This window comes from Ovis canadensis, chromosome 2 (genome assembly GCF_042477335.2).
Source record: "Ovis canadensis isolate MfBH-ARS-UI-01 breed Bighorn chromosome 2, ARS-UI_OviCan_v2, whole genome shotgun sequence".
Lineage (NCBI taxonomy): Eukaryota > Metazoa > Chordata > Mammalia > Artiodactyla > Bovidae > Ovis > Ovis canadensis.
Genome location: NC_091246.1, coordinates 237,366,757 through 237,393,823, shown reverse-complemented (window position 1 = coordinate 237,393,823; position 27,067 = coordinate 237,366,757). Strand labels below are relative to the sequence as shown.

The 27,067-nt window shown below is 38.0% G+C and overlaps 1 protein-coding gene across 41 annotated transcripts in view; it reads left to right on the top strand.

Moving 5' to 3' along the window:
* TRIP12 (thyroid hormone receptor interactor 12) overlaps positions 1-27,067 on the top strand; it is a 154,440-nt gene that overhangs the window by 88,723 nt on the left and 38,650 nt on the right. For 22 of the 41 annotated variants that reach the window (XM_069578502.1, XM_069578496.1, XM_069578513.1 and 19 more), the window contains 11 exons: positions 489-572; positions 1,856-1,951; positions 16,120-16,268; positions 18,920-18,955; positions 19,037-19,132; positions 20,217-20,309; positions 20,499-20,660; positions 21,772-21,840; positions 21,932-22,097; positions 24,977-25,094; positions 25,210-25,366. In XM_069578502.1, coding sequence (XP_069434603.1) covers positions 489-572; positions 1,856-1,951; positions 16,120-16,268; positions 18,920-18,955; positions 19,037-19,132; positions 20,217-20,309; positions 20,499-20,660; positions 21,772-21,840; positions 21,932-22,097; positions 24,977-25,094; positions 25,210-25,366 — 1,226 coding nt within the window. Of the gene's footprint in view, positions 1-488; positions 573-1,855; positions 1,952-16,119; positions 16,269-18,919; positions 18,956-19,036; positions 19,133-20,216; positions 20,310-20,498; positions 20,661-21,771; positions 21,841-21,931; positions 22,098-24,976; positions 25,095-25,209; positions 25,370-27,067 lie in introns of all 41 variants that reach the window. The other 19 variants (XM_069578505.1, XM_069578492.1, XM_069578482.1 and 16 more) reach the window with 1 other exon arrangement.

The window sequence follows — 27,067 nt, the reverse complement described above, 5'->3', positions numbered from 1 at the left end:
CTTTGCATACCCTTGAAGTGGAAGAAAACATGGCAAATGATTGTCTCAAGACTAGCCCAGAAATAGAGCAGACTGAAGAAGGCACACATCCCTGTGGAACATTTTCCCTGTTTTACGTTTGTGATTATTTTCCTGTTTATTAAAATCACAGTGGCTTTAGCAGAGTTATATTTATGGACTTTTCATAGAGGAGCTCAGAATAAGACTGAATTGAGCAATTTCAAAGACAGGAGGAAACTGTGAAAATCGTAAATGAGTGAAATGCAAGGCTTGAATGTTATGTTTGTTTCTGTTGTCATCAAGCCATCTTTTCTCCATAAAAGCTACATGATGAAGTCTAGAAGAACAGCTGGTGTGCATTGTGCACGTTTGCCTTTAATATATTATTGTCTGTAAAACTCTGCTTTTTCTTTTTAAAGATAAACCAGACATAATGAGTTTTATTCTTCTCCTAACCCTCACCTTCTCCACTCCCTCCCCGCCCCCAGCCTCTAGTTCTGTTGCAGGGGCTGTGGGCATGACCACCTCTGGGGAGAGCGAATCTGATGACTCCGAGATGGGACGGTTACAAGGTAAAGACCATTATCAAGCTTATACGAAGCGACGGTCATGGGCTGCCTGTCACTCTATTCTTTGTTGAAATTAATTTGAATAAGCTCGTATAACTATAATCTAGCAGTGCCCACCCATATCTCCAAAAAAAGCTCTTGATATACTGATTTGGAATTGGAAGATGACCGATTTGTTTCTTCATCTTTGCTATTTAGATAGATAAAATCTTACGTAGTATATTTTATGTTGTTAATTTTTTTTTCCATTATGGTTATATATGCAGCTATTTATCAGTTAAGGATGATACTGACAAGGGGTCGCTTCATATATTATTCTCTGGTACCTAACAACAGCACATCTGGTAGGATGCTCTTTTGCTATATTCTTTTGAGTTCTTGATCAGCTGTTTCAACATGAATGTAGAGTGTATACATAAATTATAGGCATTATAATGTTGTAAGTGCTTTTTAAAAAGCAGCTTCATATTATGTATCCGTTGTTTACAAGTGCATGGGTTTTTTATTGTCTTCAGTTGTTTATCCAGTCAGTCCCCAATGTGAGGCTTACAAGAAACATTAATGAATGAGTTTCAGATAGTCTTTTTGACTGAAACTCTCATGAACAGTTTTTCTCACTTTTGGAAACTGATAAACATGATTTTTCCTGTGTTTTTAGAGAATCTCATGATCATATCTGATTAGGTAATAGAGTAAAAATAGAGCAAATTTGCTGAACATATAACTTCTTCAAAATAAATGTTTTCTTTAGGTTTTTCTTGAACTATTTACATGGTCCCTGCTGGCACTAATGTTTAATATCTGCATAAAACTTTAAGATGCCCTGGAGTTGACACATACGGGTGTTGTAACTTATAGTAATTGCATTAGTATATATAAATGTGGTTTTGAAAAGTTTCTTGTAGCTTCTCTTTTTTTTAAATTTTATTTTTATTGGAGGTTAATTACGTCACAATATTGTAGTGCTTTTTTGCCATACATTGACATGAATCATCCATGGATATACATGTGTTCCCCATCCTGAACTCCCTTCTTGCCTCCTTCCCCATCCCATCCCTCAGGGTCATTCCAGTGCACCAGGCCTGAGCACCCTGTCTCATGCATTGAACCAGGACTGGCGATCCGTTTCACATATGATAATATATCATGTAGCTTCTCTTAAAGTTTAAAATTGAAAGTAGAATTGTTTAAATGAATTATATGATGAATCAGTTGTTGGAAGCTTCTAAATGAGGTAAGTTGTATTAACAACTCAACTGTTTCTCCTGCTCTGCTCTTTTCCTTAGCTCTGTTAGAGGCCAGGGGTCTTCCCCCTCACCTGTTTGGTCCTCTTGGTCCTCGGATGTCACAGCTTTTCCATAGAACAATTGGAAGCGGAGCTAGTAAGTGAATACTTTTAAATTTGTCCTCTCCTCGAAACTCTTATTAGTTGAGTGCTATTCTTAAACTGTTTATCTATTCATATAGGAGAGTTTTCACTTAGGAACTTTTCATGAACTTTAACCTATTTTAAAAAATAGAGCTTGTGGATATTCTTACCTTAAATAATAGCAACTCTTCAAGATTTTCTTCTGTCCTTTTATGTTTGGTTACTAAATTGGAGCCACTGGAAAACCATCCCAAGTTAACAGCAAGACACTTTTTTTGAGCTGTAGAGGAGTAAAGACTCCCAGGTGATTACTTTGGTTATTGTAACATCTGATTGCATGATTTGCATAGATTCATGTCTTGTGTTTTTTATGGTATAATAAAATTTAACCCAGTAGGCAGTTGATTATACAGTGAGCCCAAGAGGAGAGATTTCTCAGCAGAATTACCAGTAACTAAACCCAGAAATCTTATCATATATGGTAGACATAAGAGTGACTCTTTAAGTCTTAGTTTGTAACTAAGAGTATGATTTTGCATAATTACAAATTCCATTAAATTCCATTTGGTGGAGAATACTACCTTTAGCTTCCTTAAGCACTAAAAAATTTATATTTAAACATTTTAAAAAATTGAAGTATAATTGATTTACAGTATTGTGTTAATTTCTGATGTACGGCAAATTGACTCAGTTATACATACATTCTTTTTTACATACATATGTACATTCTTTTTTACTTATCTATACTGTTTCCATAGAGTCAGTAGGCTATTTGCAGACTTCGGTCTTAATTTCTAAAACTTCTAAAGTGTACCGAAGCTTATTAGCTCTGAACTTAAAAATACATATTCATATAATTTCCAATAAAATTTTTTTTTTAAATAATGCAGTGTGTGTATATGTGTTCATATATGTGTGCTTGAATCTTTTTTTTTCATTATATATATATGTTATTGAAGTATAGTTGACTTATGTTTCAGGTACACAGCAAAGGTGATTGAATTATACATATACACATTTATTTTCAGATAATTTTCTATTGGTTACTACAAGATATTGACTGTAGTGAGTTTCCCTGGTGGCTCAGACAGGTTAGAAATCCGCTTGCAATATGAGAGACCTGTGACGATTCTTGGGTTGGGCAGATCCCCTGAAGGAGGGCATGACAACCCACTCCAGTATTCTTGCCTGGAAAATCCCCATGGACTGAGAAGCCTGGCAGCCTACAGTCCATGGGGTCGCAAAGAGTCAGACACAACTGAATGACTAAGCATACGCTCACACAGTATATACTGTAAATCTTTGTTGATTGTTGCACATCTCTTTTTTTAAGTTGTTGACTTAATATGAATAGAAGGCTAGATTTCTAATGTACTTGCATCTTAACTTAATCTTACAGGAAAACTTGAACTTTTTGACCAACCAAATACCTGAGGGTTTTAAGAAGCAGTTCGTATTTTTGTTTTTATTTTCTTTTGTTTTTGCTGCCCTGTTACTCATCTCTCAAATAACACTCTCCGGCAGAGTTCTTGAGGACCCTGGAATATTGATTTTTTTTATTCAGTGCCATTTGTGAGGCACTGGGATTGTTCATGGATGATAAGTGGAGTTGTTTCCCACATGGAAGCTTCCCTGTTAGAGTGTGACCCTTGCAGTAAAGAAGACAATCATTACATAGTAAAATTTCAGGTAGTGTCACTGCAGTGAAGGAAATCAATGCAGACAATGGAAGATTGCTGGTGTGGTGATAGGCTGTTTAGAGAAACCTTCTCTGAGGTGTGGAGATTTTGTGTTGAATAAAATGAAGTGAGAAAACCAGCTCTGCAGAGGATGTGAAGGAAGAAGGAGTGCATGGCCAGAGGTGGAAATAAGTCTAGTCTGCTCATTAGACTGCGGGAGGGGAATAGGAAGGTGAAAGGAAAGTGGTAGAAGATGAAATCTGAGAGGTAAAGGTACTTGGCGGGTCATGTTAGACCTTTGCAGGTCAGCAGCAAATGTGGGGTTTAGCCTAAGGATAATCAGAATTTATCTTTATTATGAAAAAGATCAAACACATGAAAGTTGAAAGTATTAGTAGCATAATAAGTTCCATAAGCCCGTCAACAATCATCAGTCCACACAACCATTGTTTTATTTATACCTTTAATTGTTTGCCCCATTCCCAAGACTATTTTTTTTTAACTTATTCACCTGGATATATTTGAATTTTCTAACTATAAAAGTAAGGATATTAACATTTTTAGACAGTGTTCTGATTATATTAAGATCTATACTTTGCCATAAGTTAATGTGTGTGCTTTTTTTTTATATAACTTTGATTTCATTTATTTTGCCACTTCATTTATTTTGGGGGAAATTTTTTCTTCTGGAAAGAAAAATTGTTGCAGGGCTACCTAAGCATATTATCATTAAACATCAGAACTCCATATTAATGCTTGACTGTTGCACGTGGAATTAATGTAAACTATATACTAGAATCAGAGTAGAAAACAGTCACACACACCCATGCCCATGACTCAGCTTCAGCAGTGCCTGCTTCGTGGCCAGTCTGTCTTTACACTCACCAACATTCTCTCCTCTTGCATTAATTTGAAATGAATCCTAGACATTCTATAATTTTATCTATAAACATTTCATCATGTTGCTCAAGATCGGTTCAGTTCATTCGATCAGTGGTGTCTGACTCTTTGTGACCCCATGAATCGCAGCACACCAGGCCTCCCTGTCCATCACCAACTCCCAGAGTTCACTCAAACTCATGTCCATCAGGTCGGTGCTGCCATCCAGCCATCTCACCCTCTGTCGTCCCCTTCTCCTCCTGCCCTCAATCTTTCCCAGCATCAGGGTCTTTTCCAGTGAGTCAGCTCTTTGCATCAGGTGGCCAGAGTATTGGAGTTTCAGCCTCAGCATCAGTCCTTCCAGTGAACACCCAGGACTGATGTCCTTTAGGGTGGACTGGTTGGATCTCCTTGCAGTCCAAGGGAGTCTCAAGAGTCTTCTCCAACACAGCAGTTCAAAAGCATCGATTCTTTGGCGCTCAGCTGTCTTTATAGTCCAACTCTCAGATCCATACATGACCACTGGAAAAACCATAGCCTTGACTAGACGGACCTTTGTTGGCAAAGTAACATCTCTGCTTTTGAATATGCTATCTAGTTTGGTCATAACTTTCCTTCCAAGGAGTAAGAGTCTTGATTTCATGGCTGCAGTCACCATCTGCAGTGATTTTGGAGCCCAGAAAAGAAAGTCTGACACTGTTTCCACTATTTCCCCATCTATTTCCCATGAAGTGATGGGACCAGATGCCATGATCTTCGTTTTCTGAATGTTGAGCTTTAAGCCAACCTTTTCACTCTCCTCTTTCACTTTCATCAAGAGGCTTTTTAGTTCCTCTTCACTTTCTGCCATAAGAGTGGTGTCGTCTGCATATCTGAGGTTATTGATATTTCTCCCAGCAATCTTGATTCCACCTTGTGCTTCTTCCAGCCCAGCGTTTCTCATGATGTACTCGCATATAAACCAAGATAATGCCTCTTAAAACACACATACACATAGGCACATACATCCAGATTACTATTTTTATATCTGAAAAGGAAACCAGTAATTCCTTCTTTTTTTTTTTTTTTTTCAGTAATTCCTTCTTAAGAGATGCCAGTCAGTCAGATTTCCATTGTCTCAAATGGAAAAGCAAAAGTAAATGAATAAATAAAGTAAGTTTCTTGTGAACTGATAGTTGGGTCTAGAGACTTTTTCAGGTTCAAGTTTGATTGTTTATTTTCCTCCTCTGATGGGGAAAGACACTGCCCAAGTGGTAGTGTTTTCTCATATTTAGGAAGCATACAAAGTCAGATCACCTCCTAAGCCATCAAAACTTGGTTCCTAGATAACAGGGATTACAAATGAAAGTATTTCATATCTAATGATCAGTCTCCATTTATTAGGAGTAAAATAAGTAATTTTGTTGAAATATATACTGGGTCATGTCCCTATTCTTTGCAGCCCTGTCGACTGTAGCCCGTCAGGCTCCTCTGTCCAAGGACTTTTCCAGGCAAGACTGCTGGAGTAGGTAGTCATTTCCTTTTTTAGGGGATCTCCCCGACCCAGAGGTGACACCAAAGAGAGCGACCCAGGTCTCCCACATTGCAGGCAGATTTTTTACTATCAAAGCCACCTGGGAAGCCCATAGAAAGAAGATCTCTCCCTTCTATTTGGTTACCCAGGAGAATAGTTGGCATAGGAAAAATATCTCCTACCCTTTATTTACCAGTTTTCCATTCAGAGTGCTGTTGTTATTAAGTGTCATTGTCAAGCAGGTTGAAATGTGTTTTAGACATTTCACCGATTTTCATTGATGATTAAATTTTCCACTCTTTGATCTTTTTGGTGTGATCTCAGTAGTTTTTGAAGCCCTCTTTGCTTTCTGGTGAGTCAAGCTCAATAACTCCAACCCCATGCTTGACATCAGGCATTGCCTCAGAGAGCCCTGGTTTCCTTTATAGGAAATGGTATTTAGATCCCACAGTCTCGGCTGTAGGTGTATTTGCTACTGGATTGATCATTGTTATTAGACTCGTTTAACGGACAAACTTAGGAACTGATTATACTTAATCTTTTAAGATAAAAATAATAAGTTCATACTGATAATGCTAATTCAAATTCAGGTCTTCAGGGGTTTTATTTATCGGGTATTTCATACCAAAAGTTTCAGTTCCGAGGAATAGTTATTTATTTATTAAGGCTTCCCTGGTGGCTCAGATGGTAATGTGCCTGCCATGTTGGAGACCTGTCTTCGGTCCCTGGAGAAAGGAATGGCTACTCTCTGTAGTATTCTTGCCTGGAGAATTCCATGGACAGAGGAGCCCAGCAGGCTACAGCCCCTGCGGTCACAGAGAGATGGACATGGCTGAGTGAATGTCACTTTCATTTATTTATTTAGGATAATCCTATAGTACAGAATTCAGCTTTGCAATAGAAATAGTCAAACTGAGAAAGTTTTAATTTTGCAATAGTTCTTTTTTTTGTTCTTGGATTATATCTCACTTTATGGTCAGCTTTTTGTATTTTAGAGTCATTTGAAATAATTAATGTTCATGGTGCCAGGTGGGTTTGGCTCCTTTGCTTTATTTTCCTTATGATTTTTAGGTATTGACTTTAAAATGTTATCTGGCTTTTATAATTCATGTTATTTACACGGTTCCTGAAGTTAGATCTATAAATTTTTAAAAGTCTTAACATCTTTTACTATCCCTTTAGCCTGTTTCCTCCTCCCACACAAATAACCTTTGTAATTTTATGGCCTGTCCTTTTGCTGTTTACTTAAGAAAACAAAAACAAATCCATATTGTCTACTTCATACACACTGCCTTTCTTAGATAAGAGTAGTAAACTTTGCTTTGCCTTCCTTTTGACAGTAAATCTTGGTGTTCGCTGTTCATAGATGCTGTCCTCCTCATGCACAGAGAGAAGGGGGTGGGAAGAGAGGGAGGGGAGGGTCCCCCATGCCTTTTGTAAAGCTGTCATAATGCTGTAGTGTGTGGATGTATGGTTTCTTAGCCAGTCCTGTGTTGCACATTTGGGTGACTTCCAGTCTTGGTTGTATTACAGTGAAATACAGCTTTCCTATTTTTTCCTTTTATCTTTAGGCTAGATTTCTAGAAAGGGGACTGTGGTATAAAGGGTCTAGGCATACAACATTTTGGCAGATGTAAATAAATCAGCCTCTTTTGGAGATTATAATACATATCTTTGGGCTACTATACATCGCCTACTTGATAGTAATAATGTTATCATATCCCAAACAATGTAAGCACTTTGCAGCAGTTTAACTTTTTCTCTTGCCATCCTTTATGTTGTTGTTTTGTTTTGCTTATACATGTGTTAGAAAGACAGTGGGGCAGCTTTTGTTTTAAAACATCCATCTTCATTTATTTTTGCCCGCATATATGTACCATTTCCAGTACTCTAACTTCTTTCCTGCAGTTCCTTTCTCCTATCTAGATTGTTTTCCTTCAGCCTAAAGAACTTTTCTTACATCGGTATAAATGCTAATAGTGATTTCTCTCTGCTTTTGTTTGAGAAATTCTTGATTTGCCTTAAGTTTCAAAAGATCATTTCCCCAGGTGTAAAAATCTCATGTTAGCCCTTTGTAATGTCTCTTCCGGTTTCCGTAGTTTCTGTTTAAAAATCCTACTATAACCTTTTCAAGGCAATTCTTTTCTCCCCTAGCTTCTTTTAAGACTTACTTTGTATTAATTTTTAATATTTTGACTATATTAGGCCCATGTGACGTTTTCTTTCATTTTCAATTTGCTTGAGTTTCACTGAACCTTTGAATCTGTGAGTTGATACCTTTCATCAGTTTTGGAAAATTGTTGGCCATTATCTCTTCACATATTGTTTCTTTTATCTCATTGTCTATTCAAGTGTTCTCCTTCATTTTCTCTGGGAGCATCAGGATTGTACACGTTCAGACTTTGCACTTCATCCTCTGGGTCTCTCTAGCTCTGTTTTTGTTTTTCCCAGAATTTTTTCTTATGCCTAGTTTGAAAACTTTCTGTTGACCACATTTCAAATTCACTAATTCTTTTTTCTGTTTTCTTCTTCCATCTTTGGTTAAATTCATCAATGAATTTTAGATATCAGGTGTGTTTTCCAGTTCTAGGCAGTTATTTGATTTTTAAAAATAGATTCCAGTTCTCTTTGAAATTCATTACATTCCATTTTGTCCATCTTTGTTTATCCTTGCAATTTGTTTTATTTATTTTGTATTGGAGTATAGCCAATTGACTATTTGTGATAGTTTCAGGTGGACACCAAAGCGACTCAACCATCCATATATATACATATATCCGTTCTCTCCTAAACTCCCCTCCTATCCAGGCCGCCACATGTCATTAAGCAGAGTTCCCTGTGCTGTATATGTATAGTAGGACTTTTTTGGTTATCTTTTAAATATAGCAGTGCATGCCTGTTGATCCCAAGCTCTTTAGCTATCACTTCCTCTATTGCTTACATTTGCAATTTATTAATTATAGTTATGGAGCTTTCCCTGGTGACTCAGTAAAGTATCTGCCTGCAATGCAGGAGACCCAGATTTGATCCCTGGTTTGGGAGGATCCCCTGGAGAAGAGAATGACAATCCACCCCAATATTCTTGCCTCTAAAATTCCATGGACAGAGGAGCCTGGTGGGCTACAGTCCATGGGGTTGCAAAGTGTTAGACATGACTGAGTGTCTAACACAATCATAGTTACAGAATACCTAGTTTATAGTTTCTGGTGGTGTTAGCCTGCTTCTATTGTCTCTTCCCACCTTTTGATTGTTAGTCACATACTCCTCAGCCATATCTGGTAATTGATTATGTGAACTGAAGAGATCCCAAGTGGTATTTTCTATTAGTGTTTCCTCCTCTTCAGTGTTAAACACTGTCAGAAGCTGACCACTTTGCTCCAGTCAGGGCTGTAGCTTGTTTCATATATGGCTCATTTCACCTCTGGCTTATCCCTGTTTGTCATGAGCCTCCCAGGGGTTTTTGCAGTGGCGGGCGGGGGGTGGGGGTGGGGGGTCGTTCCTGTTTCCTGTTTTGAATTTTCCATACCATGCACTTTGTGGGATCTTAGTTTCCCGACCAGGGACTGAACCCACACCCTCGGCACTGAAAGCTGAGTCCTATCCACTGAACTGCCAGGAAAATCCCTCTCCCAGGGTTTGTGCTGTTGAGAACCTTGCAGATCTCCATCTACTTAGACTTTATATTCATTATGGAGTTTGAAAATGTTGCAGATGTCTTGAGGATGAGGGGCACTGGCTGTGTGTGTTTGAGTCAGGCCTCCTCCCTCTGTGGGGACTTTGTCCTCTGAGTACCCTGAGACTGCAGGTGTTTGCATTGTCTTAGCAGAACCTCTGACTCAATCCATGGACCTCTTCACAGCCTCATAACTTAGCAGATGTCCAGTGGGGCCAATTCACACTTGAACACAGCAACCTCCTGTGACTCCCTGAAATGCTGGGACTTCTCTTTCTTCACTGTCAGCAGTCAGTGAACTCATGCCCATGGGACACATCAGCCTCCTGCTTGTTTTGATACAGCCTATGAACTAAAAATGATTTTTAAATGGCTGAAAAAGTTTTAAAGAAGTATATTTTGTTACATGACAATTGAATGAAATTCAAATTTGAACTTATTGCTTGTATCTGTTTTCATGCCACAATGCCAGGATCGAGTAGTGGCAGCAGCAACCCTGTGGCTTGTAAAGCCCAAAACATTTACTGTCTTGGCTCTTTATAAAAAAATGTTTGCCTTCTGACCCATAATCTTTGATCAGTTCAGTTTAGTCACCCAGTCGTGTCCAACTCTTTGCAACCCCATGAATTGAGCACGCCAGGCCTCCCTGTCCATCACCAATTCCCAGAGTTCACTCAGACTCATGTCCATCAAGTCGGTGATGCCATCCAGCCATCTCATCCTCTGTCGTCCCCTTCTCCTTCTGCCCCCAATCCCTCCCAGCATCAGGGTCTTTTCCAATGAGTCATCTCTTCACATCAGGTGGCCAAAGTACTGGAGTTTCAGCTTCAGCATCAGTACTACCAATGAACACCCAGGACTGATCTCCTTCAGAATGGACTGGTTGGATCTCCTTGCAGTCCAAGGGACTCTCAAAGAGTCTTCTTCAACACCACAGTTCAGAAGCATCAGTTCTTCGGTTCTTAGCTTTATTCACAGTCCAACTCTCAGATCCATACATGACCACTGGAAAAACCATAGCCTTGACTAGATGGACCTTTGTTGGCAAAGTAATATCTCTGCTTTTCAGTATACTGTCTAGGTCGGTCATAAGTTTCCTTCCAAGGAGTAAGCATCTTTTAATTTCGTGGCTGCAGTGACTGTCTGCAGTGATTTTGGAGTCTGACACTGTTTTCCCATCTATTTCCCATGAAGTGATGGGACCAGATGCCATGATCTTCGTTTTCTGAATGTTGAGCTTTAAGCCAACCTTTTCACTCTCCTCTTTCACTTTCATCAAGAGGCTTTTTAGTTCCTCTTCACTTTCTGCCATAAAGGTGGTGTCATCTGCACATCTGAGGTTACTGATACTTCTCCTGGCAATCTTGATTCCACCTTGTGCTTCTTCCAGCCCAGTGTTTCTTATGATGTACTCTGCATATAAGTTAAATAAGCAGGGTGACAATATACAGCCTTGACGTACTCCTTTTCCTATTTGGAAACAGTCTGTTGTTCCATGTCCTGTTCTAACTGTTGCTTCCTGACCTGCGTATAGGTTTTTCAAGAGGCAGGTCAAGTGATCTGTTATTCCCATCTCTTTCAGAATTTTCCTCAGTTTATTGTGATCCACACAGTCAAAGGCTTTGGCATAATCAGTAAAGCAAAAATAGATGTTTTTCTGGAACTCTCTGGCTTTTTCAGTGATCCATCGGACGTTGGCAACTTGATCTCTGTTTCCTCTGCCTTTTCTAAAACCAGCTTGGACATCTGGAAGTTCACGGTTCACGTATTGCTGAAGCCTGGCTTTGAGAATTTTGAGCATTACTTTACTAGTGTGTGAGATGAGTGCAATTGTGCAGTAGTTTGAGCATTCTTTGGCATTGCCTTTCTTTGGGATTGGAATGAAAACTGACCTTTTCCAGTCCTGTGGCCACTGCTGAGTTTTCCAAATTTGCTGACATATTGAGTGCAGCACTTTCACAGCATCATCTTTCAGGATTTGAAATAGCTCAACTGGAATTCCACCACCTCCACTAGCTTTGTTCGTAGTGATACTTTCTAAGGGCCACTTGACTTCACATTCCAGGATGTCTGGCTCTAGGTGAGTGATCACACCATCGTGATTCGTGAAGCTCTTTTTTGCATAGTTCTGTGTATTCTTGCCACTTCTTAATATCTTCTGCTTTTGTTAGATCCATACCATTTCTGTCCTTTATTGAGCCTATCTTTGCATGAAATGTTGCCTTGATATCTCTAATTTTCTTGAAGAGATCTCTAGTCTTTCCCATTCTGTTGTTTTCCTCTATTTCTTTGCATTGATCACTGAGGAAGGCTTTCTTATCTCTCGTTGCTATTCTTTGGAACTCTGCATTCAGATGCTTATATCTTTCCTTTTCTCCTTTGCTTTTTGCTTCTTTTCTTTTCTCAGCTATTTGCAAGGGCTCCCCAGACAACCATTTTGCTTTTTTGCATTTCTTTTCCATGGGGATGGTCTTGATCCCTGTCTCTGGTACAGTGTCATGAACCTCATTCCATAGTTCATCAGGCACTCTATCTATCAGATCTAGTCCCTTAAATCTGTTTCTCACTTCCACTGTATAATCATAAGGGATTTGATTCAGATCATACCTGAATGGTTTAGTGATTTTCCCTACTTTCTTCAATTTAAGCCTGAATTTGGCACTAAGGAGTTCATGATCTGAGCCACAGTTGGCTCCCGGTCTTGTTTTTGCTGACTGTACTTTGGCTACAAAGAATATAATCAGTCTGGTTTTGGTGTTGACCATCTGGTGATGTCCATGTGTAGAGTCTTCTCTTGCGTTGTTGGAAGAGGTGTTTGCCATGACCAGTGTGTTCTCTTGGCAAAACTCTATTAGCCTTTGCTCTGCTTCATTCCGATACTCCGAGGCCAAATTTCCTTGTTACTCCAGGTGTTTCTTGACTTCCTACTTTTCCATTCCAGTCCCCTTTAATGAAAAAGACATCTTTTTTGGGTGTTAGTTCTAAAAGGTCTTGTAGGTCTTCATAGAATTGTTTAACTTGAGTTTCCTCACTGTAACTGGTTGGGGCATAGACTTGCATTACTGTGATATTGTATGGTTTGCCTTGGAAACAAACAGAGATCATTCTGTCGTTTTTGTTTATATCCAAGTACTGCATTTTGGACTCTTGTTGACCATGATGGCTACTCCATTTCTTCTACGGGATTCCTGCCCACAGTAGTAGATATAATGGTCATCTGAGTTAAATTCACCCATTCCATTCCACTTTAGTTCACTGATTCCTAGAATGTTGACGTTCACTCTTGCCATTTCCTGTTGGACCACTTCCAATTTGCCTTGATTCATGGACCTAACGTTCCAGGTTCCTATGCAGTATTGCTCTTTACATCATCGGACCTTGCTTCTATCACCAGTCACATCCACAACTGGGTGTTGTTTTTGCTTTGGCTCCATCGCTTCGTTCTTTCTGGAGTTATTTTTCCACTGATCTCCAGTATCATATTGGGCACCTACCGACCTGGGGAGTTCCTCTTTCAGTATCCTATCATTTTGCTTTTTCATATTGTTCATGGGGTTCTCTAGGCAAGAATACTGAAGTGGTTTGCCATTCCCTTCTCCAGTGGACCACATTCTGTCAGATCTCTCCACCATGACCCGACTGTCTTGGGTAGCCCCACAGGGTGTGGCTTAGTTTCACTGAGTTAGACAAGGCTGTGGTCCTAGTGTGAGTAGATTGACTAGTTTTCTGTGATTATGGTTTCAGTGTGTCTGCCCTCTGATGCCCTCTCGCAACACCTACCATCTTACTTGGGTTTCTCTTACCTTGGCGTGGGGTATCTCTTCACGGCTGCTCCAGCAAAGCTCAGCCACTGTTCCTTGCCTTGGACGACGGGTATCTTCTCACTGGCCGCCCCTCCTGACCTTGAACGTGGAGTAGCTCCTCTCGGCCCTCCTGCACCCATGCAGCCAGTGCTCCTTGGACGTGGGTTGCTCCTTTCGGCAACCTTTGATAGTGTGGTTTTTTCCAAAGTGTGGTTTGTGAGTTCCTCGGTCATGCCTGAGATCCTTACATTGAATTCATAAGGCCAAGGTTGATGGTAATTAGTAAGGTTTTTCCTTTTCTCTTCTTGGAACTAAAAGTGTAGAAGCTATGGTGGGTTTAAAACTGCTGGTACCTTAATAAGAATCAAGGCAGAGACACCAAATGAGTGGCAGTCATATTATTCTACAATGTTAAATAGGTACATGTCTTTTAAATAATTTTCGTGACTTATCTCAGATAACCGTGTATCATAGGTTGAGAGCGGAAGTGAAAGTGACTGGACAGCTCTTTTATTAAGCTTGACGTTTAAATGATTTGCAACAACAGCAAAATAGTGCTACTACATTTTTATTGTTTTGGAAAAATATGGCCTTTTCCACAAAAAGTTTGTTTATATTAATATGTAATGAATTAATCAGGTACTTAAAATTTTTTCTCTTTTAGTTCCCAACACATTTTATAAATAACAGTAGATATAATCCTCGTACACAAGAGTGCTTGGGGGACTGGGGAGGGATTCTCAGTAATTTTGTATAAAATAATCCTTAGAACCCAAATTGACTGATCTGTTTGAGGTTATTTCTCTTCATATAGCAAAGGGAAATAATGGCATTCATTTTCTGTTGTTGCTTTCAGTTTGGAATAAGGTCTTTTTATGACCATCCCAAAAGACCAGTGGCGTTATGAAAATTTTTTTTTTAATGATTACTTTGATCACGCTGAAATGATCCATATGCTTAGAACTTCCAGCCTCAGTGTTTACAAGACTTACCATTGCTTGTGTTAATTTTTCCTATTTTAGGTTGTGGTTTTTAGGGTATACTTTGAATGATTTCATTCTTTAAAAACAAATCCAGAAGCAGCTAAGGATTCTTTTGTTTTCACAGTTATTTTCCCTTCTTTTTTTTTTCTCTCACATTGTTTCAATACAAAAATGATAAGCCTGCCCTAAGTGGAACTGATATTATTTAGTTTGAAGAATTTTAAAGATGCTGTCCCTTTGAACTGGAATTTCTTGTAGTATATTTCTGATGATGATGAAAGGAGTTAGTGATATTCTGCAGTTCGTTAGCCACAGCCTTAAATAATAGAGAAAACAGATGAGGATTATTGTGCATCTCTTTGAAAGGTGTTTGCCCTCCAAGAAGATCATTTGTGTTTAATTGAAAAAAAAAAAAATTGCTGTTCATGTGAATTCTACATTCATTGACAGTTTCCAAATGTGTATCATTTCTAAGCATTTCAGTAGTAAGTGGATTTTTTCATTTCAGTACTAAGTGGGGAAAAATCCAATATACAAGGAGCAATTGGAAAAGGTCTTGAGAATGATAGGGTTTGAATAACATCAAGTTTACATTTGTAAGTTTTAATGGAGTTAATAGTTACAAGAAGGAGGGTGTCCAGGAAGATTTGAAACACATTTGTAGACTTTATTTTTGACTTAGTTTATTGATAACTTAATTATTGTGGTAGTTGAGTCTTAGCATTTTTCAAATGTTTTGAGGATGGAATTAAACCTTGAAAGTCGAAGTTCTCTGAAGCACTGTGATAGCAGCACATGCACATGAAGTGAGAGGAGGTGAAAAGTCCCGTCTTTTGATGTTTTGGGAAATCATTCTTGGCATTCCCTTTTGTTACATGCATTATTGTTCTGTTTGTCTTTATTTCTGTGCTTTGACTGTTACTTGGATTCCATTTGTTCTGATGGAGGTGTTTAGAGATATATAACATTTCCTTTGATGCCTGGGCATCATTGTTTACCAGGTTTTTATTCTGGCAGAAGACTTTTTGCTCACTAAATAATACATATTTTTTAAAAGCAGGTAGCTCAGCTGATAAAAAAATCTGCCTGCAATACAAGAAACCCCTGTTCAATTCCTGGGTTAAGAAGATCCCCTGGAGAAGGGATAGGCTACCCACTCCAGTATTCCTGGGCTTCCCTGGTGGCTCAGTCGGTAAAGAGTCTGCCTGCAGTGTGGGAGATGTGGGTTCGATTCCTGGGTTGGAAAGATCCCCTGGAAGAGGGCATGGCAACCCACTCCAGTATTCTTGCCTGGAGAATCCCCATGGAGAGAAGACCCTGGCAGACTGCAGTCCATGGGGTTGCAAAAAGTTGGATACAACTGAGCAACTAAGTACACACATGTTAAATGTAGTCAGTCCTTGTTAGTCCTAGGGATAGGGATATTACTTTTTGTTGCATCTGTTAAAACCAATAACATCTCTCATTAAAAAAGATAAAAAGTAAAAGAGGAGAATGTAAACAACTGTGACATTGCTTTAAGGCAGAGTAAAATCCCTCTGTAGTTGGGATCCAAGGAAGAAAAGTAGCCAGCTGACTGTGTAAAGTCACACTTAACACCTAGTAATAATTTTCTTAAAGGTTTAAAAGTATTGATTTTATTTCTGTGCAGGTTCTAAGGCTCAGCAGCTTCTGCAAGGATTACAAGCAAGCGATGAAAGCCAGCAGCTCCAGGCCGTTATTGAGATGTGTCAATTACTGGTCATGGGGAATGAGGAGACGCTGGGAGGGTTTCCTGTCAAGAGTGTGGTTCCAGCTTTGGTAGGAGAATTTTCCCCTCATTTCATCCCACTCATGCCCTGAATGCTGCTCTTATTTTTATAAAAGCATGATCATTGTCATTAGGAACTTTAGAATATAATAGAACTAAGAGTAGAGTGTGGCTTACTTATCCTTTTATTTCAGGCCTATAGAGATTGTGCATGACGTAGTGATGAATGACTAAAATTTCTAAACCATCTCTTGGTGAATAGTTAACCTTATCTTTGATACTTAAATGACCCATGTGTTTTTCCATTTTAAGTGGTTATCCCATTTAGGTGGTAACTTGACTTCCTATGACAAAACTCACATGCTTTTTTTCTTTTAAACTGGTGATTCATGGGACAGTAACAAAACAGCTCACTTGTGGGTTGTCGTTGTAGGCAGTCAGTACTTCCTGCTTGATAGTTGTGTGCATGGCCATGCAATCCAGCCAGAAGACCAAATGGATTCTCCAGCTTAAAAAAGGGGATTATGTTAAATAGAAATAGGAGAAACAAAACAACAGTACTCAGCAATAGAAAAACGAGTTAAAAAAATCTAATGATTTTCAACACAGTGATGAGTTTAGAATTTTTAACATCTTAATCCCTTAAGCTTTTTAATGTGAAAACAAAAAGAGAAATTGCCATTAGTAAGTGTGTAGGCCCTTGAGCATGATACGTCTTTTAAGTAGTGGTGGCTTGGTAATATTCACAATGCAGGATTAAAGAAATTGATTATAATATAAGATTAAAATTAAGTCTGAATAAAATCATGACAAGATTAACATAGACATGAATATATTCATAGCATATATTACATTGCAAGTTAAATGTCATTTAAGTCTTTGTTTACACATCTTGTAAAGTTGACAAAAATGGAACCAGGATTGGGGTGTCAGATTGTCTCATTTGATCACATTATCAGATTACAGAGAGAGCTAAGTGGAGAGCCAGTCAAATACAGGCTGATACAGTCTTCATTCTGCTTGTTCTCACTTGTTGGCTGGCTCTGCTCTAGCAGAGAGTAGTGAAGGATGGAGCAGTCTCTCATCCCATGCAGACCTCCTGCTAACAGAAGCTGCCTCTCAAGCCTACCTGTGCCATCCCACAGGCTTGCATATTAATATTTTAAAACATTTCATGAAAGTGATATTATCCTTTGTATTCTGTCGTTCACCTATGTTCATATGCATGCTCAAGTTATTGATTTCTTTAATAGCGGTCTTTTATGACCTAAATTAACGTCCGTGTTTGTTTTTGTTCATTTAAAAATAAACAGTAATAAAGAACTAGGTTACCATGTAGCAATACTATCTCTTTTAAACTGCAGCTTTTAGTTAAATAAAGAAGCTGTTAAATTTGGCCTGAAACATTAACACAATCTGGTTTTCTTAATTTGCTGGTTATTGATTAGATTTGAGTACTTAGTGGACCTGTGCAAGTCAGCTTATGCTATTAGTAGTGAGTTGTCCAGATTTGTCTTTTATAACAGTTGAATATTACAAATATAGATCCATCAATCACCATACACTTGTATGACCATAAACAGTCATTCCAGCAGTTCTCAAATGTGGTCTTACAAGGGTCATTCCCCCTTAAAGAATTGGAGAACTTAACTGTTTTATCTGTTAACATAACAATTCCTTTGAATTTAGAGTAGATGTTTTTTGTGACTGATTTACAGGTGATATGAGACAGAGTGTGCATGCTCGCATGTGTTTGTGGGTTTATGTAGTATATTTAATGGAAATAGTTATCAAGACCTTTCATGTATAGATATAATTACCTAGCATAATTCAGAGCTGAGAAGAATTCATATTAAATGAATATTATGTTAGAATATTCGATGTCTGTTATTATAATCATATATTTAATTGGTACTTTACAGCTTAAATTTGACACATTTAAGCTTTTCCATTGAACTGCAATGATTGCTTCCCCAAGTAGGAAGTTTCTTTGGTAGCTTTTACTGCTTAAAGAATATGGAGTGTGTATCTGTAGTGGTTTTGCTTGCCCTCTTTTGAAAAACGCAGTTGGAAACTGCTTAAGGTCTTTTCCACAAGAAAAACTAAGATCAGATCAGATGTTTGGACTAATTCATGTGTTTGTGAAATAATTATATTGAGTTTTAATTAGTGCCTAATGCGTTTTTCATGCGATCAATATTGTGTTCCAGTTCTATACTGCTGTGTATTTTACAGCTGAATTAAGTGGTGCTTAGCTCAACTTTTAGAGAAGCTCATCTATAAGAGTTGAAGCTATGATACTGAATCTGTTCTGATAGTTAATTTAACAGATTTCTGTGGGCTTCTGGTCCATTTATTTGTGTACGAAATACTTGTTGACAGATAAATCCTCAGTGATGTTTTCATGGGCTTCTGAAACGGGAAACAGTGGTACTGGGAGGGTTGGTTGTAAGCATTGTGAATGCTTTGGTTTTGACCCGAATCATGAGGTGATGATTATCCCTTGTCAGAGCTTCAGTGTGCGGGTCATGCCATCCTAAGCATAAGCATTTCTTGTGTATGCATGCTAGGTTTTAACTTGAGGTTATTTTTTTTATGGTAATGTTCGTGAGTCATACTGTTCTATTTCAGTTGAACTAGAAGACATACTTCTAGGATTTTAAGAATATAGCTTCTAATACTTTTAAATTTTTTTAAACAGATAACATTGCTGCAGATGGAGCATAATTTTGATATTGTAAGTATATGCCATATTTTAAAAGACTCACTCCAAACTTACTTTATTTTTTTAATTGAGTGAACATGGCTTCTTTTCTAGATGAACCATGCTTGCCGAGCCTTAACATACATGATGGAAGCACTTCCTCGATCATCGGCTGTGGTAGTAGATGCAATTCCTGTCTTTTTAGAAAAGGTAATCCTACTTTTGCCCAGCTGTTCGAAAGCAGGCATAGAGGAATCAATGGACCTCCTGACTACTGAATTCTAAAGTTATATATCAGATTGTAAGGCCACATTAAAAGACACATTTTAGCATCCATTATCTAACTAAAGTATATTTTTTAGCCAAGATTCGAGAAAAATGTTTTGTGTTTAGCAGAGTTGTAGTTTAAAACTGATGCTAATAAAGTGTTTTCTTATATCATCCCAGTGTTAAAATTTTTAATAATGGCAGTTATTGCACTAGTGTGAAAATCTTTCAGAGAAGAACTTAAAGCACTTGATTTAAAATGATTTCATTGTTTCTAGAAAACATCCCAGTGAGGTTGATAGCTATTTATACCCTCATTTTACAGCTGAGGAGGCTGAGCCAGACAAAATGCCTTGCTCAAGGTCATAAAGTGAGGCAGTGGAGAAAGGAAATTTTTTCATATGGTCTGTGGTAGGTTGTTTTTGGTCTGTTTTAAGGACCTTTTTCTTTTTAATGCACAATAAAATTTGCATTATCTGAAAACTTTGAAATATGCTGAAAACTGTAAAACTTGATTTTTCAAATTTGTTCCATAAACCAACCTGTTTATTTTAAATCTGAAGATTTAAAGTTATATAATTGAATTTAGTTTATTCTTTTTGTAAAACATATTTATAAAGTGGTTGGAAGGAAGCTATATCGCCAGTATGTTACAGCTTACATGCATAAGTCATTGGTTTCCTGTGGTGGGTTTCAGGTTAGAGGCAATATTTATTGTTTAGTTGCTAAATCATGTCCGACTCTTTGCAACCCCATAAACTGTAGCCTGCCAGACTGCTCTGTCCATGAGATTCCCCAGGCAAGAATACTGGAGTGGGTTGCCATTCCCGTCTCCAGAAATCTTCCTGACCGAGGGATCATACCTGTCACCTTTTGTGTTAGCCGGCAGATTCTTTACCACTGTGCCACCAGGGAAGCATAGAGGCAGTATAGATTGATAAAAATTAGAGATGTTTATTCCCATAGAAGATGAGTAGCAAGTAGAGCACTTGAACGATAACCTTGTTCCTTATTTATATGTTCCCAGCTGCAAGTTATTCAGTGTATTGATGTGGCCGAGCAGGCCTTGACGGCCTTGGAGATGTTATCACGTAGACACAGTAAAGCCATTCTCCAGGCGGTAAGTATTGTTAGCAAAGGATTGTTTCCTTTAATGTTGAATTTTAGACCCACATTTGTATTAGCTCCTAGGTCACAACCTCTGTAAGGTTACCATGCTGTTTCCAAAGTGATGTGCTAGACTTTTTTCTTTTTTTATAATTGCTGATAAGAGTACTTCTTTGCTTTTAACAGTTTTCCTATATTTTAGGGTGGTTTGGCAGACTGCTTGCTGTATCTAGAGTTCTTCAGCATAAATGCCCAAAGAAACGCACTAGCAATTGCAGCCAATTGCTGCCAGAGTATCACGCCAGATGAATTTCATTTTGTGGCGGATTCCCTCCCATTGCTTACCCAAAGGCTAACCCACCAGGTAAAATACAAACCTATCTTATGTGACATAAAACATTTTTATTAAATTTTTTTAAAATGCCAGTTTCGCCTGGAGTCTTAAATCTTCCAACTGGGTATGTAAATTGGAAATGTTCTGATCTTTGTCTTTTCCTGTTAACTAGTCATGGACCATATTAGTTTACTTTATGAAATTTCAGTGGATTTACCCAAATGACAAGGTATCAACTATTTTGACTTTAGGGGTGAATTTATTATTTCAGCGGACACTTGAGTGTTTCCTGTGTAATACGATGAGAATTTCCTTTTGTAAAGATCACCCTTTCCTGAAAGCTGTTGAGTTAGGCAGACAAGACCAGAGAAGGGTATGGATCAAGATCAGAGAAGGGATGAGACTATGTATGTTCCACATAAAAATGAAATAAGAAATCTAGATTGCAGCTGTCTGGGACTGGCAAAGAACAGGAGCAGCTATAGAGGAGAAGGCATCAGTGGGCCTGGTGTGCGATATGATAAGCGGAGCTCATGTAGCCTCTGTTGCAGGACAGATGATCCAAGTTTGAAGGTTGTAGAGAAATAGAATTTTCTTGTAATGGTTCAAAGTGTTGTTATTGCTAAAGAGATTTTAAGAGATCTGGCTTTTAAGTCATCTTTATAAAATATGCTTAAAAGCATCTCAGAGAAAATTAGATACATAAAACATACAGGCATACCTCAGAGATACTGTGGATTTGGTTCCAACCACTGCGGTAAAGCAAAAGATCACAATAAAGGGTGTCACAAGAATGTTTTAAAAGTTTCTACTTGTAGGGCTGTTTAAAATGATAGGATGGTTATTTTTATTATAGTTTTTGTTTAGGTATTGAAATTGTAGAAGCACAAAAGTTGTTCTTTTTTGATATAACTTGCTTTTTATTTGTTGAGGTCTTATAGGAGGTACAGATTTTATCAGTATGATTTTCCTTTGCATTAAAATCATGACTTATTGCTTGCTTAGGTTCACAGCATTTTCAAAGCTCACATCTTTGAAGAATTTGGGGTTAGGAAGAACATAAGGCAGTGATATAGGACAGTGAAAATGTTTTATATTAACAAACTTTGTTTTCCTTTATTTAAAAAAAAAAAACAAACAGGACAAAAAGTCAGTAGAAAGCACTTGCCTTTGTTTTGCACGTCTAGTGGACAACTTCCAGCATGAGGAGGTAAGCATTTAGTCTGTTGATATTCTCTTGAACTTGTTAAACTGCTAACTGAGGATGTAACAGGTTTTTTTTTTTCCTTGTGTTTCTGCAGAATTTACTCCAGCAGGTTGCTTCCAAAGATCTGCTAACAAATGTTCAACAACTATTGGTAGTAACTCCACCAATTTTAAGTTCTGGGATGTTTATAATGGTGGTTCGCATGTTTTCTCTGATGTGTTCCAATTGTCCAACTTTAGCAGTTCAACTTATGAAGCAAAGTAAGTGCTATTTTATTATTCTGTTTTAAACGAGAAAAATTGTGTGTGTGGTTATCCTCTGTTGATAAGTAGAGTCAACATAAGCAAGTAGAAATCACTAATATGTAGGCACTGGATAGTAAAGGAAGAAAAATGTTACTGTGTAACAAATCTGGGTGTGACAATATAGTAATGCTTTCCTCATACAGTTTTTAAAGTATATAGTGTATTAAAACTTTACTATTGAAGGACTAAGGTCCTTGCTTTCTATACAATCAGTTAAGTAATGATGCTTCCTGAGGTCACAAGAGTCAGACACGACTTAGTGACTAAACAGCAATGATGCTCCATTAGGAGAATTCTGAGTTTATGTTACCAATAACTGCTTCTCTTCTGCTTATAGGTAGTCCTTTTGCCCATGTTAGATTTTCTAGCCTTTTATAATTCCAGAATTCTTCTCCCTCAAAGTGTTGGAACTTATTTACACAGATGAATGACTTTGATCTTTGCTGCTTTAATATTTCTAAGCCCTTCTCAACCTTACCATGTGCAGAATATTAACATTTTATCACCACTGCTATTACAGTCTCTAGTGGGCTTCCCAGGTGGCTCAGTGGTAAAGTATCTGCTTGCCAGTGCAGATGTGGTTCTATTCCTGGGTCAGGAAGATCCCCTGGAGTAAGAAATGGTAACCCACTCCAGTATTCTTGCCTATGAAATCCTATGGACAGAGGAACCTAGTGGGCTATACAGTCCATGGTGTTGCAAAGAGTCAGACACAACTGCGTGACTGAGTGCGCACATGTGTGTACACACACACACACACACACACACACACACACTGCTGTTGCAGTTGCCCATTACTGTCTTTACTTTAGATTTCACAAGTTAATGTCAGAAGACTGGGGGGGTTCAGAGAACATCTGTATATTTTGATTATTGCTTGTAGAGCATTGATCACTTCTGTATGAAACTCATAACTGTGCTGCTGCTAAGTTGCTTCAGTCATGTCCGACTCTGTGCAACCCCATAGACGGAAGCCCAGCAGGCTCCCCTGTCCCTGGGATTCTCCAGGGAAGAACACTGGAGTGGGTTGCCATAGTTGTATATGCATAATTTTGCTTTCTGAGAATATTATCTTGGGAGTCAGTGATGCCATTCACTGACAAAGCAGTCTTTGTCCCTCTGCCTCAGGTAGATTATTAAGTGGTATAATAGTACTTTTCTTGTTGAGGAGGGAGGATGGGGAACTCAGGTTTAAATTTAGTCACATTAGTTGTGAATTTTAGCACATGGCACAGTTCTTTGTAGAAAAATAGTGTTGCTGAGGTGATTTATTGAAGAGATAAAGCATTTTGTCATTCCTAAACTTAGTATTCTAGAGAACACTGTTTTGCTTATGCCCTGAGCAAAGTCCTCTCTGCCAAGATAAGTTTTGGAAAGATTTAACTCCTTTTTTTTTTTTTTTGAGTAGTCATAATGTACTTTCCTAATTAAAATTCCTAGAAGTTCCTTGAATTTTGGTTTCCCGAAGTTTGCACATAGATTATCTCTTGTTACCATATGGCCCAGCATTTTTCCTATATCCTAGTTTGGGAAATTACTATCTAAGTTTTGTTTTTAATGTTCTGAAATTTTATTCTTTAATATGAATGTTACCTCATTTGCATATTTTAGGAAGTTTGCCGCATATTCGTCACATAGAGGCCACTAGACTTACATTCTCTCTCCCTCAGTAACACAAAGGAAACATGGACCTATCTGGTTCTTTCTCTTATTTTTTCAGTCTCTGATCTTTGTTTTTTAAGTTACTATCACACCATTGCCATATATTCCTGTTTCTTAAGAAAGTTGGCAACATGAATTTTTCAAAATTTTTTAAAGATTTAATCACTACTTATGACATTTCTATGAGGCAGAGATTTAACTGTTCATAACTCCTCTGACCAAATTGGGGCTTCCCTGGTGGCTCAGAAGGTAAAGCATCTGCCTGCAGTATGGGAGACCCAGCTTCAATCCCTGGGTTGGAAAGATCCCCTGGAGAAAGAAATGGCACCCCACTCCAGTACTCTTGCCTCGAAAATCCCATGGATGGAGGAGCCTGGTAGGCTATAGTCCATGGAGTCACAAAGAGTCGGACACAACTGAGCAACTTCTGCCGGAATTAATGACGAGTACTTTCTTGACAGTAGAATATACTGATTACTGGCAGGACATTTCAGTGAAATATTTATACATGGTTTGTATATGCATATAGAACCATCTGCCACAACCAACAGAGACACAGCCTTGTCTTTAGGTCCTGGTTATTAGAATGATCAAAACCTTGGCAACTGGGACCATCTTCCACTCGCTGTGTCAGTGCATTAGACAAGTTCTCACCCCAGTTCTTCCATAAACTGAGATCTGGGAATGGGAGTTTGTGGTAGAGGATATTTTCTTGATTTTTAAAGGTAGTTGGCATGCTTACTGTCATTTAAGTAAAGGTTTTCCTGATGACAAAATGGCAAGATTCAGATGCTTTTAATTGCTGTGTTTTATTCTATTGGCCACATGATTTCAGTATATTATATTTGAATTGAAGAAAATACACATATATGTGAATCAAGGATAAAATATGTTTAGAGCACTTGTTCTGCAAACTTTGTGCTCCTTAAGGAAAGTAATACAAGATTCCTAAAGTCTCTGCAGTGAACTTATGACTTAAGTCCTCAAAAAGAAATTGTTTAAATCTTCATAGTTTTTTTTAAGGTTTTAATGACAAATTATTTTCACCTTATCTTGAATGGTATGGCTGAATAGGAAAATACTTCTGTTTTTCCCCTTGGGAATGATTGCCTTTTAAATACAGCAATACAAGTAGTTTCATAGGCTTTGGCTTTTCATTGTTGGCTTTACAGACATTGCAGAAACGCTTCACTTTCTCCTGTGTGGTGCCTCCAATGGAAGTTGTCAGGAGCAGATTGATCTTGTTCCGCGAAGTCCTCAAGAACTGTATGAACTGACATCTCTGATTTGGTAAAGATTGGGCCAATAGTTAATAGTAACTGGAGGGCATTTTGCTTTAGAGACCTGGTATTTACTGACAGCTTAGAAAGCTACTTATTAAAATTATTGCACCTTTCGTTTTCAGTGAACTTATGCCATGTTTACCAAAGGAAGGCATTTTTGCAGTTGATACCATGCTGAAGAAGGGCAATGCACAGAACACGGATGGGGCCATATGGCAGTGGCGGGATGACCGGGGCCTCTGGCACCCCTATAACAGGATAGACAGCCGGATCATTGAGGTAGTAGTTTCCTCGTACCGTTTAAATATGTCTTCTTTTGATGGAGCATGGGTGTAGGGCTGGAGTTGGGAGGGGGCATTTGGATGTAAATGTGCTTAGCGTGAAATTAACTCACGATTCTCTCATTTTGTCTCCTGAGAACAAGGTCCTCATTTCTGTTCAGGTCAGAAAACATGGTGTTCTAGTCCTGCTTCTGCTACTCACTACCTGATTGACTTGGAGCAAGTAATTTAAGTTCTTTGTTCCATGGTTTCCTCGTTTCTGAAAGGAAACACAGGAGGAGTTAGGCTACATGTCTCACAAAGTTCCTTCAGTCTCCTATCCAGAAGAAATCTCTCAAAAGCAAAGATTACATACAAGTAGCTGCTTTTCAGTATTTTTTAAAAGAGCAAAAATATGGAAAGAATTTAAATATCTAGCTCTAGGTGAATAAGTAAATTGTGGTATACACCTAAGCTTATATGTAGTACAGACCTTACTGGGATAAATTTTAATTACTTTCGACGTGATAGGCTATAAATGAAAACAAAATTATGTGACTCATGGAAACTCAGCAAAAGAATAATAGTAAAGGAAAGAAATATACCACGATATTTACAGTGATTTTTCTGTGAAGCTTTTATGTGTGATTTTATTCTTATTTCCATACTTCCATATTAAATTTGCATTGAAATATTTCAGAAATTTCTCAGGTCAGGAAAATGTTTGCCCTTATTATTTAGGAAGCATTGGTCACTGCATTATTTGAGATGCCATGCATCATTTACTAATGTTTTCATCTACAAGATACTCAAGTATTAATATATTTTCTAATTTCAGCCTGTGTAATTAGGATGTTTTAGGACATTTACACATAGACTTTTTTTCTTTAAGGTATCTTCCACTAGTTTCTAAAAATGAATGTTTGGAAAACTTTGGAACCACTAATTTATGTTATAAAATCAAATTCTTATGACAGTATCTAAACTCAGGACCAGCTGTTCTGAGAAAGTCAGAGGTGAATAGTCTTCTGTAATTGTTAGCCTTACTTTATAAGCTGGTTGTGGTCTCTAATGCTGAGCATTCTTTTTAGCATTTTCCCAGTAATTGGATTTTCCCTGTTAGTTTACTCTCTGGTATTTTCTGAGAATCCTGACTTACATTCAACCAAGGAATTCCATAAAAATGTATATTTTGTCACTTCTTGAGGCTGTCTAAATCCAGTGTTAACTACGTTGTCTCATTTGAGATACGTACTGTGTAATGCTTGCTACCCCTTGGGATTGTTTTTTCTATTTCCAGTTGTGTCCCTTTCGATCTTAGGGCATCATTTCAGTGTAAATGTCTTTTTTGATGACCTAAGAATAATTTTGTAGGATCATTTTGTTTAAAGGAGGATCTTGATGGGCTGCTAGGAATCCATGATGTAAATATATTTTAGTCTAAGAATTAGGTACCAAAAGTTATACCAAAGGATAACTGATTTTTTTTTTCCTGTCAGCAATGTCTTCAAGTCCTTTTTAACACACATAGTATCTTCTCCATGTCAGCGATCCTGCATGACTAGATTTTACCTGTATTTGTCTCAGGGGACCTAATGGTTCTGGGGGTGTATATATGTATTTAATTTAAAATGGTTTATTGATTGAGTAAGTTTTGTCACATCCACACTATTAAAACTTCCACATTCTGTTACTTACTGTCTGAAACCTGATTAAACAA